Source organism: Lissotriton vulgaris, chromosome 3_1, assembly GCF_964263255.1.
Source record: "Lissotriton vulgaris chromosome 3_1, aLisVul1.2, whole genome shotgun sequence".
In the NCBI taxonomy this organism is placed as follows: Eukaryota; Metazoa; Chordata; class Amphibia; order Caudata; family Salamandridae; genus Lissotriton; species Lissotriton vulgaris.
The window spans coordinates 1354503143-1354522425 of record NC_141689.1 but is presented as its reverse complement, the minus strand read 5'-3'; the positions used below and the strand labels follow the sequence as shown (position 1 = coordinate 1354522425).

Sequence of the window (19283 nt, the reverse complement as noted above, 5' to 3'; positions counted from 1 at the left end):
ACGGAGATACTTCCTGTGCGACTTCAGGATTGGGATGTCGAAATACGCATCCTGCAAGTCGAGCGACACCATCCAGTCTCCTTCCATCAACGCTTGAAGAACCTGAACAAGGGTGAGCATCTTGAATTTCTCCTGCTTCAGATAGAGATTCAAGATCCTGAGGTCCAGGATAGGACGAAGCCTGCCATCCTTCTTGGGGATCAGGAAATACCGGGAGTAGCATCCCTGACCCCTTTCCTGCTCTGGGACAACCTCTATCGCACCCTTTCGTAACAGAGTTAGAACCTCCTCCTGCAGAAGAGACAGATGTTCCTGGGTGCAAAAACCTTGACAAGGAGGGTAAACAGGGGGGAATTCCCGAAAGGGAAGGGCATACCCATTTTCTACAAGATTGAGAACCCAAAGATCTGACGTAACCGATTCCCAATCCTGTAGAAAATGGGTAAGCCGACCCCCAACCGGACCCACATGATCCTGAATAGCGGATCTAGGGCTGCTTTTCTGCGGCAGGGGGTTGGAAGAGGTGGAGGAAGAGGAGGGCTGACGTCCACGAGGACGCGCTCTTTGTTTTCTCCTGTACGATCTGTACATAGAATTTTGCTGCTGCTGCTGCTGCTGCTGTTGGCCTTGCCGGAAATTCTGAAAGGAGCGACCAAAGCCCCTGAACCTTCTGCCGGAAGAAGCGCCCCTGATCTGGAGGCCCAAGGACTTCGCTGTTGCCCTGCAATCCTTGAACCGCTCAAGAGCAGTATACGCCTTTTTCCCAAAGAGACCTGAGCCATCAAAAGGGAGATCAAGCAGAGTCGCCTGAACATCAGCCGAAAAGTCCGATGACTTCAACCAGGCAGATCTCCTTGTCGCAACAGCAGTGCCCATAATACAAGCCACAGAGTCAGCAGTGTCCAGACCACTTTGAATTACCTGGCGGGCAGCCGCCTGAGTGTCATTAATCACCTCCTCAAAATCCTTTCGGTTTGCGTCAGGAATTTTAGGGGCCAGGATACGTAAGGAGTCCATCAGGGCATGAACATACCTCCCCATTAGGCATGTGGCATTAGTTGACTTTAAGGCCATACTAGCCGATGAAAAGGTCTTTTTTGCCACCTGGTCCTGTTTCTTTGCCTCCTTCTCACAAGGAACCTGCGGAAAGGCACTAAGACTCTTCTTTGAACAGGCAGCCTGAATGACCAGGCTCTCCGGCGAAGGATGTGAAGAGAGAAAAGCCGGGTCCTCAGGGGCAGCCCTGTACCTCCTTGCAACACTCTTTGATACCGCAGGAGCAGACAAAGGTTTCTTCCAAACTTCCATAATAGGATCAGTCAAGGCATCATTGAATGGAAGTAAAGGCTCAACCACCTAATTTGGAGAATGCAAGACTTCTGTGAGGAGGTTAGACTTGAACTCCACTGTAGGCAGAGTCAATTGAAGAAGCTCAGCAGCTTTTCTCATAACCAGATGGTAAGGCTGGATATCCTTAGATGGAGCACCTGAGCCTGAGGGCAACTCCCACTCTGGAGAGAAATCAAGGGTCCCAGAATCCGCCAATTCCTCAAAACAGCTCTCCTCTAGTTCACCTTCTTCCACGTCAGACTGAGAGCCCATATAACTCTGCTCCTCCAGAAGGCGTTGTGCTTCTCTTCTGGATCTCTCCTTAACACGCCTCGCAGCCGGGTCCACCAGCGGCTTCGACGGATTCGGGGCCGACGCCGGTATCGAAACCGACGGCACAGAAGAATGCCCTCGAGGATGATCAGGAGCAGGCGACGCCGGAATCGGCGTCGACGACTTCGGCGGAGCCGGGAAATGCCAATGCGGCGTCGGAGCCGGCATGTAGGGCATAAACGGAGCCGGAGGATAGGAGTGAGGAACTCCCAGGCTGAATGCCAATGGACCCGTGGGACCCGAAGGCGCACCAGAGGGGTACCATGCCCTTGAGAAGACACCATACATTGCGTTAAGAAACGCAGAAGGGTCCTGGCCTGGAGCAGGAAAGGGCGGCTGAAAACCATCAGGCCGGTCCTGAAGAGGGATCGGATTCGGCTCTTCGACAGGCGCGGAATCCACATCCTCCCGGGCCTCTTCCTCTTCACGGGCCGGGGACGGCGCCGGAGACGGACTCGGAACCGGAGAAGCTTTCGGAGCCGGAGATGGAGATCGCCCACGCGACTCAGAAGGCGAGGCCTCACCTTCATGCTCGGAGACTTCGAGGGTAACCACCTTCGAACGTACCTTCTTCGGTGACCTCGACCTCGAGCCGGACTCCTTACCAGACCGACGTCGGGACTCATGTCTCCTCTTCTTGTGCTTTTTCTTCGACTTCGAAACATGATCCGACGCCGACTTCGAAGATGACCTCTCTCGAGAAGCAGATCTCGACCTCGCCCTGGACTTCGACCTCGCCCTTCGAGAACGAGACCTCGACGACTTCTCCTTTCCAGCTTTCACCTTCGCAACCAGAAGTTTGGCTTCTCTCTCCCTCAGGGCCTTCGGATTCATCTTCCGACATGAAGAACAATCCTCCACATCATGGTCGGAACTTAAGCACCAGATGCAGTCTTCATGGGGGTCGGTAATGGACATCATTTTACTGCACTCCCTGCAGGGCTTGAAGCCGGTCTTCTTAGATGACATTTTCGAAGAAACAGGATACAGAGAAGCAGAATTAACCAACAAAATGGCAACAATGTACCAGTAGGCTACAGAGATTCCCGATAACCGTTAGCGTCGACGACGCGGAAAAAAGGGAACTGATGTCATCACGCCGGCGTGGGCCTGTTATAGGCGTCGGTGACGTCAGCGAGTCGCGAGCGCAGCCGTGTCTCTGTGACGTCCTATCCACGTCGGCGCGAGGCTACGAAAAAAGAATTTCCGAATGTTGCTGGCGCAAGGGGGATATTCACAAGGTGAGGAATCCACACGGCAGATGTATCTATCAGAAATATTTTCTTATTTAACCTCTGCCTTTACTGACTATACATACAGAAAACATTCAATTAATTTTTTCTTCTTATTTCCCTCATGTCACCCAAAAACCTTCTCCACCAAACATTTCTTTTGAAGATGTACTCACAGTGTATGAGAAACATACAAAGTTATTAATAACACCATTGTTACAAAAGGAATTATGTACCTGGTCAGCATTTTCTTGATCCACAGACAATTTTTCCATCAGGGCATCCACATCAACAGATTTTCGTTGCAGGACTGGCTCGAGAGCTGAAAGCTCTAATTTCATCTTGTCAACTAGAACATTTGTCTCCAAGAGCTTGTTCAGGCCATTCTTCACACGATCTCGGGACTGTGATAGAACAGACACTCGATGATTAAACAATGCTTTTCACTGTTAAAACAAGTAGCACCTGACAGTACTTTGTCAAATAAATCAGAGATTCACAGTTAGGGATTTCATTTTTCCTGTGTATGAGAATAATATGCATTCGACACAGAAAATGTTATTTACCCTGTAAGCATCTGTTTGTGGCATGAAGTGCTGTACATTCACACACTGGGCATACTCCGGTCATCTAGTGTTGGGCCTGGATATGTGCAAGTTGTTTTTCTTCGAAGAAGTCTTCTTGAGTCATGAGGCTGTGTGCACCTGGGCATTGGCTCGATTGTTATCCCGGTCACGGGGAGGATGGAGCGGAGCAAAGCATAGCAAAGGAAAGGAGAGAGAGAGAGAGAGAGAGAGAGAGAGAGAGAGAGAGAGAGAGAGAGAGGAGAGAGAGGAGAGAGAGAGAGGAGAGAGAGAGAGGAGAGAGAGAGAAGAGAGAGAGAGAGAGACAACTACATCACCAAATAGAAGGGGTAAGACGGATGCCTGCATGCAAGCTTCCCTGAATGCAGAACACAGTACCCACAATGGGGAAAGACTCAGCTGGGGTCTCCAAAATCCAAACCTCCAGAGATACCCTCTAGCACTGTAGCACATGGACCGCTTCCAAACCTCCGAGGCTCAGTGGTCGCGAATGGCCTTATCCATGTTACCAACTCACAGAGCAGTAGCCCTCTGAAGTCAGAGCATGGAACCATCGAGATGGTCTTCACACCATGATACAACATCAAAGGTCACCATGACATTTTGAACAGGAGCCTTATGACACACATTCCTTTCTAGGTCCACATAAGATTGCGGAACTCGCCAGGGTCAAATTCCAGTGTCTACCAGGGGATGGTTATATGTCAAAAACACGTAATCCCCAACCACGCATGCCTAATCAATGCGGTCTTAACAACAACCACATCTTAACCACGCATGCCTTTACAACAAATTTAGTTGTAACGGCATAATTGGAAAAGGCATGTGTGTGGTTAAGGTTCTGCCCTAGCCCCTGCCCTGAGTCCTAATGTACGAGTTACTTACCTTTGGTAACGATGTATCTGGTAGAGACGATTCTAGCCGCAGATTCCTTAACATAGAATTATCCCCAGGCATGAGACTGGGTCCGGAAAACTTTTTGCCGCAGCATCCTTGCGCACCGGGGGGATGGCACCATGTGACTCCGCACTGTCGTCCGCGTTTGTGACATTAGCGAGGATACATAAGTCCCACCCCAGCGCGCCTACATCAGTTTTCTTCTGAGAACTTTTCTGCGCCACAACGCAGAGCCATCACAACAAAAACTGTGAGAATACTGGAACAGTGTGTGAAAAAATCAGCTAATAGAAAGGAAAGAAACCAATGGTGTGGAACCGCACCATCCAGAATAGTGCCAGGCACTATGGCACCAAAAGTCATGGAAGAAAAGAACAGAGCACAGCTACTGCAAGCAAGCCTGCAAACAAATATGACAGCCTCCCAGGGGGCAGAAAGCATGTGAAAAATTGCACAGCAAATGAAAAATCTGCAACCACAGCACAGAACCGAGAAGGGCATCAAGACTAGAACGGAAGAGGAATGACAATTCACCACCAGACAACATCCACAGGGAGCGACATCTCCTGAAAGAGCTAAGGGTTGAGACCCGGCCAAGGGACCTCAACCCTCAGAACTGCAAAGGGGCCAGAAGTGCAAGCAACGAGAGGAAGAAGAGCACAAGCAGACCTCACACTGGAGAACAGGGTACAGGGGCGCAGAAGCACCCCCGAAATCATCAACCAAGCACCAGACGGGAAGAAATGGAGCAAACAATAAGACTAGCATCGCCCTACGGAGGGAGTAAGAAAAGGCACTCGCAGAAAACAACCACCTGGAGGCAGGCGAGTGCAGAAGACCAAAGAAGGGTCCTCGCAGAATGGGGAGGAAGGGCGGGTCATGAAGGAATCTGCGGCTAGAATCGTCTCTACCAGATGCATCATTACCGAAGGTAAGTAAATCGTACATCTGATAGAGACTACTAGCCGCAGATTCCTTGACATAGAATAGATACCCTAGCCATACCCAAGAGGGATGAGGGTCTGCGAGAGGACCTCTCCAGCCTGGATGAAGCAGGGCCCCAATATGGGATGAGTCACAGGGACAGGAAGAATAGCCCAGCCCCCCCAGGCAGAAGAGAACCTCGTCACCACTAAAGAACACCGGCCCCTGGAGGGTGCGTGATGACAACAAAAAGAGGCGGCCCAACCCTCATCCAGCAGGAGGAAGCAAGGACAAGGCGAAAGGAGGCAATTGCACCCCAAGCCTAACCAAGAAACCAGGGATCTCCACCAGAGGAGTACCAAGGAAGAAGAGCCACCCACAGACTCCAAGGAGAAGAGGCAGAAATGCAGGCAAAGCCCTTCACAGGGAAACACACCCAGTGAAGAGGGCAGCCGAGCCTATCACAGCTTGAAGTCAACAGACAAGACAGAACGGTGCCTCAGCAATAAAGGCAGGCAGGAGAAGAGGAAAGTAATCTCACAAGATTCCTGCAGAACAAGAAGCAGGGTCGCCAGGGCCCATGCCAAGGCCCCTGGCCACAGAACAGAAGAGCAGGCGGGTGCAGCCAGCCGCTGACAAGCGCCTCAAATTAAACGCTCAGACCACGTCGGGCTCAGAACAAGGGCAAGGCCGGAAAAATCCTGAACGACCCCTTAAAGGGGACCGCTCCGGACAGAATAGAACCATGAAGAAGTGCGATCCGCTAGAATACAAGAGGAGAAACAAGTAGGACAGACCAGGCCATCAACACAAGAAATTATCCCCTCAGAAACACCAGACAGAGGACCAGACCAAACGGCAGACAAAGGGCAAAACCAAATACCAGAAGCAAAGTGGGATAACGCCTCTCACCGAGCCCCGGAGGATCAACAAACCAACCCACTGAGGAGAAGGAGGAGGAGGACGGAGCCCCGCAAAAAGACTCTGAATGGCAGAGTCTGCATGAGTATTAAACAGAAGGACCCGGTCAAAAGGCAGGTCAACCAGACGCACTCTAAACTTTTCTGGAAAAACAGCATCACATAGCCAAGCATGGCGAAGGAGAGCCACAGAAGTGGCCATAGCACGGCCAAGAGCATCGGCAACATCCAAGGCCGCACGAAGAATAAACGCAGCCAACTTCCTACCATCCAACACATGGCACCACAGATCAGCACAGGCACCCTCATGGGAGACATGAGAAAAAAGAGACTCCACATAGTCCCACAGGCTAGAAGTAGCCCTGGTCAACACACACAAAGTGTTAAGCACCCTCATGGCAGCCCTGGCAGAAGTGACGCTTCAAATGGAAGGAACAACTCCCATCCACCAGAGCCCTGGTGGAGAACTTCCAAAAGGTTTTCTGTAGGAAATGAAGTGACAGGTTCACCAATCTTCAGAATACTAGTAGCTGTAGAAATAGCCCAAACCAAGGCAACACTGGCCTCAGTAGGGCGCCGCGGAGGAGAAAGTAATTCCTCTGTCAGTGATGGCTGCAGACTGAGCCACCCATCCCCAAGTCCTGGGGGGGAGCGCCCAGCCCTGGAATAGAGGAGGCTCCACAGATGAATAGGGAACCTGAGGGGCCTCAGGGGAAGACTGAGAGGCCGGTGGAAAAGCCAGCCGCGAGCCACGAAAAGAAGTGTACGAGGATTTAGGCCGCGGGGACAGCAAGGAGCCTTCCCTGGAAGATGGCGGTGAAAAGGCAACAATACGGCGCCCTGTCTCCGGGGAGGAAGACACCAACAGATGACAGACCTCTGGAGAAGAAGGGGCCTCAGGCTCCATGGAGTCCGCCATCGGCGCCTGATCGACGTCGACCCGCGATGGAATGGGTGGTCATGGCACCAGGTCGACTTCTGCCACCACGTGCTCTCCAGGAGAATGGTTCTCAAACAAGGGGGTTTTACCTAGACCTCTAACATGAATTTAAGCAACCGATTTTTGAAAAAGGATAAACATAATTTATTAGTAAATCCCAACAATTATTTTTGTGTTATTTTTCTTTTTAGTCATATCTCAGAAACATTTTAAAGGCAGAGCAAAAACGTCGTCAACTTCACGTATTGCCATACATTTTTCAACATACTATACAACAAATTAATATTCTGTACAGTGAAAAAACATGAACATATAATTATACAAAAAATTGTGTTTCTAAATCACAAATATACATGTAGAAAAAATTACCAAAACAGTGAACAAAAATAATTTTTTCAATCATGCGTATAGTTTATATAGGGCGAACAGAGGGAGTTTTTAGGCTGCTGCCCTAGATCCTGTTGGAGTCTCAAATTGATTTTTTGATACAGGACAAAAGCTGACGTGTAGCCATCAGCTGCATCTGACATTAAATGTCTTTAGATGGATAAATGCCACGCGTTTCGAGTCCCACTGTCTGAATCGCAGGACTCTCATCAGGGCATGATAAATCGAATCCTTGGAGACTTTTTTATTTGAAAAAACAGGGAGCGCGTTGACCTTTAAAGCGTCGTCTAAGCTGTGGAAGTCACTCTTGCACAAAATGATTTTCGTGGCGTTAATGTTGTCTTTGTGGGCCTTGGGTCCCAAATTGTTTTACATTTTTAAAGGGCACATCAATGAGACGGTATGGTTTGAGAAGATTACGTGGCTCAACCTACCCTCTATCCCATTGAGCCAAACCCCCCCTTTTTTCTCCACTCCAGGAGAATGGGGCAGGGTCGACGCCAGAACAGCGAGGGAGCGATGCCGAAAAGGGGCTGACCCGGCCTCATATAGGGCAGCCGCCCGCGTCGAGGACCGAGAGTGACTCGGGAAAGTGCTCCAGGTCCCAGCCTCCACCCGCAACTCCACCGGAGCCGGGGAAGAAGGCTTGACCTCTGGCGAGGCAGCCGCCTGACCAGACGACTGAAGGGGACTCGAGGCAAAGCACGGAGTCCCAGTGATCTCCTGCGACACCACAGGGAGCCCCGTAGGGATTTGCGGCAAGGCAGGAACGCCAGGCGCCGAAGAGGGGAGCCCCAAAGGGCCACACCTCGACCACACCACCCTCCGATGACCTGAAGCCTAAACCTTCGGCGCCGGGGCCGGAGCCGCCGGCGACTCCGCGGAAGTCCCTGCCTGAGGCAAGGGATCCGCGGACGCCTCAGGAGGTGGAGGAAGGGCCAAAGAAGCCTGCAGAGCCGCAGAGTAGGCTGTCATTTTGGCCCTAGTGGCCTCTGCACCAGGAAACAGCGGGTGGGGAGGCAACAGGCGGGGGCGCGTGTCCTGGGGGGAGGCGGCGCCCGCCATGGAAGGAGGACAGGGTCTCTGAGACAAACTCAAGGACCTACCAGGCGGTGAGCTATGCCCAAGGGGCCATGGCGAAAGACGATGTTGCAGATGAAACCAGCGGCTCCTTGCCTCCGAGGGAGGAGACGGACGCTGGGACGACACCGACCTGGACAAGCTCGCCGACAGCAACTTCATCCGGTGCTCCCGCTGTGATTTTGGCTTAAGGTGCTGGCAGGCGTCGCAACTCTCTGAGTCGTGGTACTCACCAGGCACCACATGCAAATCGGGTGATGGTCCGTCGCCGTCATGGGACGTGCACAGGAAGTACACGTCTTGAAGCCCGAAGGCATTCGCACACTGTTCCACTGAACGCCAATGCGTGAAAAGGGATAGAAGGCCTGAAAACAGGCCAGGACACAACCCGCATCCGCGTTGCACGCGGAAAAGAGTAAAAACTGAAGTAGGCGCGCCGGGTGGGATTTATGTATCCTCGCTAACGTCACGAATGCGGACGATGTCAGGGCGGAGTCACGTGGTGCCGTCCAACCGGCGCGCAGGGATGCTGTGGCAAAAAGTTTTCCGGATCCAGTCTCACCATACTCCTGCCCCGAGTTCTACCCTGAACCCAGCCCTAAAAACAAACTCCACCCCAGCCCTAAAACACCCCAGCCCCCCTGTGCCGTGAGCCAAAAATCCTTGACCACAGACCTAAAAAACACCTTAGCCCCCACCCTGATTCCTAAAACCGTCCCCCAGCCTTAAAATTGACCCTGACACTCCCTGCCATGAGCCCTAAAACCTTGACCCCAGACCTAAAAAACACCCTAGCCCCCACCCTGAGCCCTAAAACCGTCACCCTAGCCTTCAAATCGACCCGACCCACCCGCCCTGAGCCCTACAACCTTGACACCAGACTTAAAAAACACCCCAGCTCCCTGCCCTAAGCACTAAAACCATCCCCCAGCCGTAAAAAATATCCTGTCCCCAGTCATGAAGCCCTAAAACTGTCCCCCTAGCCATGAAAAGTACCCTGACTACTCGTCCTAAGCTCTAAAACCCTAAAAGGTTCCCTGATCCCAATACTCCCAAATAGAACAATTGTACTTACCAAGCCAATCCTCATCTGGGCAGGAAGTCACCTCCAACCCTCAGCCCAGTCTGCAACACCACAGACCCTCTGTTCAGAGTCTAGACCGCTAACAACCACTGACATTTAAACCAGGCGTATGCGTGTTAAAGGCATATATGTGGTTTAGATATACGTGGTACAGCCTGTGTGGTTTAGCCATGCATACTTTAGGCTGCGTGGTTAAAGTTGTTTCCCCCAGGGGATACCCATGGCGAGTCTACCCTGGTTCAGCTGTTTCAGCAGTCACACCAGACAGCAATGCTACAAGAAGCCAATCAACTGGGGGACTGCAACTAAGCACCGGCCACAAGACAGATACTCCCATGTCCTAACTTCCGAAGCCCAAAAGCCAGTGGCTTACTCCATCCTAAAAGGCGCTGATGGCTTTAGCACAGGCAACCACCTCTCTGATAAGCTCCACCAACACGCCTTGAGAATCACAAAGGACAGTTCTCGCTGGCAAAACTGGAATTCGCCACCATCTCGGATACCTGGCCCTGCCAGGCAACCATCTTTTCCAATGGCACACCCAAGTGGTCTAGACTCAACTTCAGCTGCTCCCCGAATGGCCCAAATACATATCTAAGCATCATTTCCTGGAACGTCGCAGGTATTCAGAAACTCACTAAGGCAAACTCATGACTAGAGTACCTCCACAATAGCGACATCATTTGCCTGCAGGAGACCTGGGCAAGGGATGCTACAATACTATCAGGGTACTTTAAAATAAACACCCCGGCCAACAGTTGTAACATATTTTGGCGACCGACCGGGGGTCTCTCCATTTCCATCAAACATGCCCAAAGTAATCCCAATTTCTTCACCTGGAATACAAGCTCTACTTATCAATGGAATTAACAACAAAAATCAGTTGCTTCAACTGCTTCTAGTTAACTGCTACGTCAACCCTTTATTGCACCACAAAATCCATCCCCAGATGACCTGGCAGACCTCGTTGGTGGCCTTGTCAAATATCCATATCACAATCCAATCATAGCTGGGGGATTCAACAACAGATCGCTAGGCAAGTCATCAAATAAGCATAAATTACCAAAAGAGGTCGCCCAACTGCAAGCTCTTTAAGACAATCACTGTCTACATTCCGCTCACAAGAGTTTGAGTTTAAAATATTTGTAGAGCGCACGTACACCTGGCGGTTTCATGGCACTATGAAGTACTGGGCCCAAGAGGGCAGGAGGGTCGGGGAGGAAGGGAAGAATAGGACAATTATGATGGGAAGGCCTGTGAGAAAAGCAAGGTTTTGAGCGCCTTGCGGAAGTGCGGGTAGTGAGTGGAAGATCTAAGGCGGGCGGGGAGAGAGTTCCAAAACACAGGGGCAAGTGTGGAAAATGTTGTGCCCCCCCACTTTTTACGCCTAAAGCGGGGAACAGTCAGCAATTGTTGGGAGGATGAGCGTAATTCCCTGACGGGGGTGTAGGCCTTGATTTCCGAGGAGATGAACGCAGGGGCTACGCCAGCCCGGGCTTGAAAGGTGATACATCCGATCTTGAACTGAACTCGTTCTCGAATAGGGAGCCAGTGCAGGGACTTCAAGAGTGGAGAGACATGGTGGAATTTGGCCAGATTGTGAACCAGGCGGGCAGCCTGGTTTTGGACCAGTTGTAATCGGCTCATGCTGTAGGCGGGCATACCGCAGTATAGAGCGTTGCCATAGTCTAGGCGGGAGATTACCATCGCCAGGAGAATGAGTTTCAGGGCAGAAAAAGAAAAGAAACGGGAGACTTTGCGGATAGTGCGTAGTGAAAGGAAGGAGGTAGAAACCACAGAGCTGACCTGGGAGTGCAGAGTGAGTTGGTCGTTCAGTTTGATCCCTAGAGTTTTCACGGAGGAAGAGGGAGAAGGGGGGGGACCTAGCGAAGGGGGCCAGAAAAGCGGGGTTCAGGGACTGGAGCAACCACCTGTCAGAACCAACTCAGTTTTGTCTGGGTTTAACTTCAGGTGGTTGTAATTCATCCAGTCCCGTATAAAGATCATAATAGACTGGAAATTCGCCATGGACTCAGGGGAGGGGGACAAGGTGAAGATAAGCTGGAGGTCATCTGCGTAATTGTAGACGGAGACCTCCATTTGCTGAAGAGCAAAGATGAGAGGGGCAATGTACAAATTAAATAAAAGGGGAGAGAGGGAAGAACCCTGGGGGACCCCGCATTGTACCTTCCGGAAGTCCGCCGAGTAGTTGCCCAAGCGGACAGCCTGGGTGCGGTCCGTCAGGAAGGAGGACAGCCAGACCAAAGCTGAGCCACCGACCCCCGCCGCTCCGACACGAGAGAGTAAGATGGAGTGATCAACCGTGTCAAAAGCGGCGGAGAGGTCGAGGAGTACCAGGGCCTGGGGGTGGTTAGTGTCCATGCCTTCTCTGAGGTTGTCAAGGACCGATAACACTACGGACTCCGTGGAGTGTGCGGGGCGAAACCCGGCTAGTACTCCATTTTCCTCCACAAAGGTGCTAAGAGCTCTGGTGACATGGCGCTCCAGGACCTTCCCTAGGAAGGGCAGCAATGAGATGGGGCGATAGTTAACGAGAGCGGAGGGATCGGCGCCCGGTTTTTTGAGGATAGGGACAATGATGGCCGATTTTAGAGGTAGAGTGACAGTGCCCTGGGACAGTGAGCTATTGAGAAATTTAAGAGGAGGCTGCGCACAGACCGAGTAAACGTGCCTCAGGATGTGGGCAGGGCAGGGGTCTAGAGGTGAGCCTGATTTAATTAAAGGGAGAAGGGAGAGAAAGGCTTCCTCAGTCAAGAGAGGGAAAGAGTCAAGGCGTGCCGCGTTTGATGGGCACTGGGGGTTGATGAAGGAAGGGTGAGGTTCCGTGACAATTGTAAGTGGTGTTTTCGACTCGCACGAATATGGTCGAGTCTGGTATCTATGAACCGCAAATGACGAGTTTAGTAAGTGTGCGTAGTTTCGCTGTGCTAACTTGAACCGTTCGTTTGTTATGTGGGTTTTTCATCTGTACCCATGGGGTCCATCTTAGATACGGCATCCATTTTGTCTCTTGCCCTCAAGTAGCCAGCGAACGGACGCTGTCCGCTTCGCGACCCTGGGACTCCCAAGATATTTGCGGAAGACACATGTTCTTTGTAAGTGTCTTTATGACGAGGGGGATGCTACTGTAAAGCAGATGGCGCCTCTCGAGGCTCATCTTGCCGCACGGACTTATTGTCTCAGCCGTGCATCTCATTAGGCACGTCCCTTTGATGCCTGTATCTCGTGTTTCCCGATACCTCCCCTTTTACGCCCTTTCCGATCTCCCCACTGTCTCCGTCTTCCTCTGCACCTGTCTTTGTTCCTATTTCGATTTGTTTTACTGCCGATTGGAATGCACTAATGTTGGGAAGATGGGTTTTTACAGTTGGGAACCGCCAAATGTTTCCGCACTTATGTCCCGGACCTTATGTGTACCAAAGTGACCAAAGCGACCCCTCTGGGGGATAATGGTGGGAACCGGGTTGTAAACCTTTGTGTACCATGTTGTCCTATGGGTAAAAACTGTATAAAAGGAGCGATCCACAGAACCAATTTGAAGCAGTCTCCCCAAGTTGCACGTGTTGTACTTGTCGTGACTTCTGTGTTCCCTGCAGTAAATAAACCTTGAATCTTTGACGCCGAAGGAAGTGTCCCGTGTCTCTGTCATTCGTACGTCGGAGCAGGTTACCCACGAAGGTTTCAGGTGTTGTGCCCTGGCACCGCTGGGTCTTAAAGAACCCAGTCCTTCAGTTGGCGCCCAACGTGGGGCTGCATCAGTGGTACCGGTCCAAGCCCGACGATCGTGAGGAACTTCGTGTGAAATCTCCGAGGGAAAGTGCACTCCGCTTCATCGATCCTGTTGTCGAAACAAGTGGCCCGAAGACTTTTCCCGCGAAGATTCCCGCCTCCTGACGGCTGCGACGGACTGCTGCCCTGACTGTAGACCTGTTTTGGCGCCTGGCGTAGACCTTGGTATAGCGAGACGATTGACGGGCCTTCCTGGAGACGCCATCGATCTTTGAGTTAAGTATTTGTGGGTCGCTCCCAGAGTTCTTGGTTGTTGACACTTTAGCGAGTGTTGTTGTTGTTGACGCTGTGTGAGTGTTTTTGTCGGTGACACTTTGCTAGCGTACTTTGTTGTGTTATTTGACGACTGCAGCCGCCAAAAACCGAGGGTTTTTGTTCTTTGCTGGGACTTGGTAAATCCCGTAACCCTTGAAGTTTGTGAAACTCGGCTAGTGTGCGAGATGCCTGGTCGTAGTACTTTGTTCAGTTGCTTCAGACCCTGTGGTGTGGATTCCCGACTGGAGGACTCGTGTCCGATACCTCCGGTTGGAACTCCGACTTATGAACTGTACAGTAAACATGGGCTAGGCCCGATAACTTTTAATGAATACTGGATCAAATACACGAAGAAAGATGGTGACCTTCGTTGGCCACCACATGGTAGCTTCGAGGCCCCGATCTTAGATAATCTAGAGGTTAAATTGTTCGCGAAAAAGTCAAGGCCGGCCATGTTTGATGCCTTTCGGTTGTGGCGTAAAGAAGCCCGACAGAAAGAAATCAGACAGACTAAGCGAAATCAGAGAGATAGTGCTGGTACCATTGTAAAGAAAGCAGAACAGTTTCAGCATGATAAGGAGGTTAGGGAAAAGGAAGTGTTTGACAGATTACAGCGTATGACTATAGATAAGTGCTATCCCGCTTTGCCTACGGAGCCGGAAAAGAAGGATGAGTCAGTTGAGGATCCTTTAATGTCTTATCTAATGAAGTCGCCACCTCCGTACGTACAGGGTACCACAGCCCCTGTAATTCCCCCTGTACCTGTTCCTGCACCTATTCTTCCTTTGCCTGTTCCTCAACCTGCACCCGTTCTTCCGACTGTTCCTGCTCCTTCGTCTGTTGCTATTCCTACTGCTCCTCCGCTTCCACATACTCCTGCTCACGCTACTGCTCCTGTTCTGTTAACCCCTGCTACCGTTTCTGTTTCCACTCCTTCACTTGTTAGTCCTGTGTCCTATACTTCTCCCTCTACTCGTAGTCGTAATTCTCCTCTTGCGGCTAGCTTCTTTCATTCGCTCGGACCTGTTCTTGGGTCCGCTGGTTCAGATGGTCCTCAGAGACGTAGTCAGCTTCCTGGTAATAGGGAACGTGCTTCGCTATATAATATGGCGATGGGTTGGATGACGCACCCCCTTAGAAATCCACCTCGTATCGTACTCGACACGTTTTGTCAGTTCAATATACCAACCCAGAGATTTGTGTTCGAGGAAATGTGCAAGGTCCTTCGTGATCAGATATCGGCCGACGCACCTGACGAGGTGCTGACCGCGTTGTCTGATTTACAGCTTCAGTTTTCGGCTGGACTGATAGTGGATACCAACGTTCGACGAGCCGTTGAACGGTTGCTATCTTTTCGTCCCACTCCTATACCTCAAGCCTTGTTTGTTGAGGATATTGAAAGACAGCCAGATGAGTCTGGTCAATTTCCTATGCGAGAAGTTCCACCAGTATGGATGCCTGGTAACCCTGCAGCAAACCCCCCGATTTTGCCTTTCTTCCAGAGAGTATGGATACATCTCCCATGGAAGCGCTCGGAAGTATTGCAGGTGAAGCAATCTTTGCCTGACCCACGCAAGAATCCTACAGGGTATTACAAAGAATTATCGCAGCTCGTAGATGCTACGGTAATGAATCTTGCCGATATCGATATGTTGTTCGACAATGTCGTACCGCAACCGGTATGGGCTAAGATTCGTCATGAAAACCATCCGAATGAATTAGGTGGTGCTTGGGCTGCCATTGTAGCGGCAGATGCCGGACAAACGGCTGCTGCTAAACCTGACCAGCTGATTGTTGACCTTCCTCAAAGAATTATAACGCTAATGAAAACTCTTATGCCAGCTATGAGGGTGAACTGGGACAAATTGTCAGCTTGTAAGCAAAAGAAGGACGAGAGTGTTTCCGACTTCTTTACGAGGTTCGAGGAGGCATTCATCGATCATAGTGGTCAGGATATGAGCACTGAGGGTGGTCAGAGGTTGTTCGTGGATAAATTTGTTTCGAACTTATTGCCCGATTTGAGCAATAAATTAAAGAATTCGGAAAGTGCATGGGCCGTTTCTACTTCAGCTCAGATATTGGCTACGGCACAATATTATGAGAATAGGGAGAAAGAAGAGAGCGACCGTGCTGATAAAAAGACGAAAGAGCTTAAAACTAAAGTGTTGCTTCAGCAAGCGTATCCTCCACGTTCGAATCAGAATACTTCGCAACAAAATAGATCGCAGCCGCAATCGAACCGATCCCAAACTCGTAATGACTCCTCTTCCCAAAGATCCTCGTTGGGGTACAATCAATGTGCTTATTGTAGACAAGAGGGTCACATTAAATTCAATTGTCCTGTTTTAAATGAACGTAATAGTGGTAACTCATCTAGAGGTGGTCGTGGTGGTTCGCAGCAGGCACCACGTGGTAGAGGTCGTGGAGCTCAGAACGATCGCTCAGATAACTCATCAAATTCCGATAATTGTTTTGATCAACGTGGATCGTCGCAAGGACGATCTGCACAGTACAATGTAGACGATTATTACGTCGATCAGGGAACTGACGACAGTAATTACTAGGACAGCCATAGACAAGGAGAGGGAGTGGTATCAGTTCCGGTTGATCAGAGAGGGCCTTACGTCGCAGTTGCTACATCGGGCGTCGTTGAGCCTTTTCTGTTGGACACTGGTGCAGCGAAAAGTTCCATTAAGCATTCGAAACTCCCTGGCGCACCTTTGTCTGGCTTAACAAATGTTTCCGTTGGATTCTCTGGCGCCCCTGTTAGCAATCCAGTTTCGCGCCCTTTGCCCCTTAAAATTGGGCCTCGTGAGCTAGAAGCTCCGTTGATTTTAACCACGGGTTGTGGTGAAAATCTTTTGGGCCTGGATTTGCTTAAACGATTGTATGCGACTTTGTATTGTTCTCCTGCGGGTGTAAAGCTTACGTTGGGCGAGAGGGTTGTCTCTCCCATGTACTTGTCTCTCGATAAGCTTCCACCGGAATTGAGTTCTCTTCCTGCGTCTTTATGGGCAACAGGTCCCAATGATGTGGGCCTACTTGATATCTCACCATATGTTGTTCAGTTAAAATCTAATGTGCGATTGCCACGTATTCCCCAATATCGTATCTCCCTTGATGGTGAACGAGCACTGTTAGCGATCATCTATGATTTGATCGAGAAAGATGTTATTGAAGAGACTCGGGGAAACGTGTGCAATAGTCCTGTACTACCCATTCTAAAACGTACAGATCCTTCGAAACCGCCTGTTTATCGTTTTGTTATCGATTTACGGGAGGTGAATAAAATTGTGGTTCCTCAATTCCCTGTTGTGCCTGACATCACGGCGCTACTGACTCTGATTCCAGCTTCTGCATCGTGGTTTTCGGTGATTGACTTGAAGAATGCGTTCTTCAGCATCCCGATTGCAGAAGAGAGCAGAGACCTTTTCGGTTTCTCTCTTGGTGGACGCAGCTTCCGGTTTAAGCGCGCTCCTCAGGGCTACTGTGAAAGTCCATCGATTTACAGTCAAGCCTTGAAGGGTCAACTGGATGCGTTTAGGTTGCCGGCTAATGCGGCCTTAATCCAATACGTCGATGACCTATTGGTAGCTGCAGATACTCAGGACATTTGCAAGATTGCTACGGTATCGTTGCTGCAACATCTCTGCGAGTTAAATCACAAGGTGTCACCTTCTAAACTCCAATATTGTTGTCAAGAAGTAACCTATCTAGGTCACTTATTGTCAAAGGAGGGAAGACGGTTGACCCCAGAGAGAATTGCAGCAATTGCGCGAATGGCTGTGCCACAAACCCAAAGAGATGTGCGTGCCTTTATAGGTATCACGTCGTACTGTAGGCAATGGATTCCAAATTTTTCGTTGCTAGCGAAACCATTGGTGGCTCTTACGTGCAAGGATGTTTCGACTCCTTTACCATGGACGGAAGAATGTCAGAAAAGTTTTTCTGAATTGCGTGATTCATTGTGTTCGGCTCCTGTGTTAGGTACTCCTGACTATAGTAAGCCGTTTACATTATATGTTCACAAGAGAGAAGGTTGTGCGTTGAGTGTCTTAACGCAACCTTTTGGCGGTAAGCAACGTCCATGTGCATATTTTTCCTCGACCTTGGACCCGGTAGCTAGAGCATTGGCGAGTTGTTTGAGAGCAACAGCGGCAGCCGCGGTCTCCATCAGCAGGATTGGTCATGGATAATATGCTTACGGTGATGGTTCCGCATGCAGTCGATACTCTTTTGAATCGTACGAAAACTCAGCACTTAACGAGTGCGAGGTTGTCTGGGTACGAGTTGACGCTGTTGGCAAGCCACATTCAAATAAAACGTTGTAATGTTCTGAACCCGGCAACTTTGTTACCAATTAGCACAGAGTCAGATGAAGTAGCAGAACATGATTGTTACTTGAGGACAGAAGAAGAAACAAAAGGTCGAGTGGACCTTAAAAACACCCCATTGGAAGAACCAGATGGTACACTGTATGTGGATGGTTCATGTTTTAAGTTGCCGAATGGTGATGTGACTACTGCTTATGCTGTTGTAACGTTGAATACTGTTGTTGAGACTGCAAGATTAAATCAGAATTCTGCCCAAGCTGCAGAGCTGATTGCTCTTACTAGAGCGTGTGTGTTAGCGAAAGGGAAACGTGTGAATGTGTTTACCGACAGCCAATATGTATTTGGCGTCGCACATAGTTTTGGACGTTTGTGGAGAGAGAGAGGTTTTCTAACATCGCATGGTACGAAGATTCAGCATGGCCAGCTTGTGAATGATCTTTTGGATGCACTTACGTTGCCTAAGCAAGTGGCGATTGTTAAATGTAGTGCGCATCGTAAGGTGACGGATGATGTGGGTCGTGGTAATGCGTTTGCGGATGAGACTGCTAAGGAGACTGCCCGGAACCTTAGCACTCGAATGTATGTGACGAGTTCGGTTAGGTGGCCTACAGAATCGAGTATGTGTGAAGACACTATCGAGAGTGTGAAAGCAATTCAGAATGAGGCCACCGAGACTGAAAAGACGAAGTGGGAAGAAAGTACGGGAAAGTTGGATGCGAATGGTTGTTGGATTGATTTGTCGGATCAGAAAAGATGGATGTTACCGGATGCGTATGTGCTGGCCGTTGTGACAATGGCGCATGGGTTAGCACATATTAGCGCGAAAGGTATTTGTAAATTGCTGTCCCCTGTGTGGAAGAATGATGGTATTACGAAGTGTGCTGAACGTTTGGTTAAGAACTGTATGGTGTGTATGATGTACAATCCTGGCAAGGGAACCCCAACTCCTCCTGGCAGTTTTGCTCCCCCTTCATGTCCCTTTGAGGTGATTCAATTGGACTTCATCCATATGGAGCGATGCAATAACCTGAAATACGTCTTAGTTGTGGTTTGCGCATTCTCCCGATGGATCGAGGCCTATCCTCTCAAAGACAATACTGCTTTGTCTACTGCGAAAATCCTACTGAAGGAATATTTTCCTCGGTATGGAATGCCTAGAGTCGTGTGGTCAGAT

At 50.1% G+C, this 19283-nt stretch overlaps 1 protein-coding gene across 1 annotated transcript in view; it reads right to left on the bottom strand.

The window, feature by feature from the left end:
- Positions 1-19283, bottom strand: part of DNAH6 (dynein axonemal heavy chain 6) — a 2460712-nt gene that overhangs the window by 864810 nt on the left and 1576619 nt on the right. Inside the window, exon 50 of the mRNA XM_086961829.1 lies at positions 3131-3298. Coding sequence (XP_086817955.1) covers positions 3131-3298 — 168 coding nt within the window. The remainder of the gene's footprint in view (positions 1-3130; positions 3299-19283) is intronic.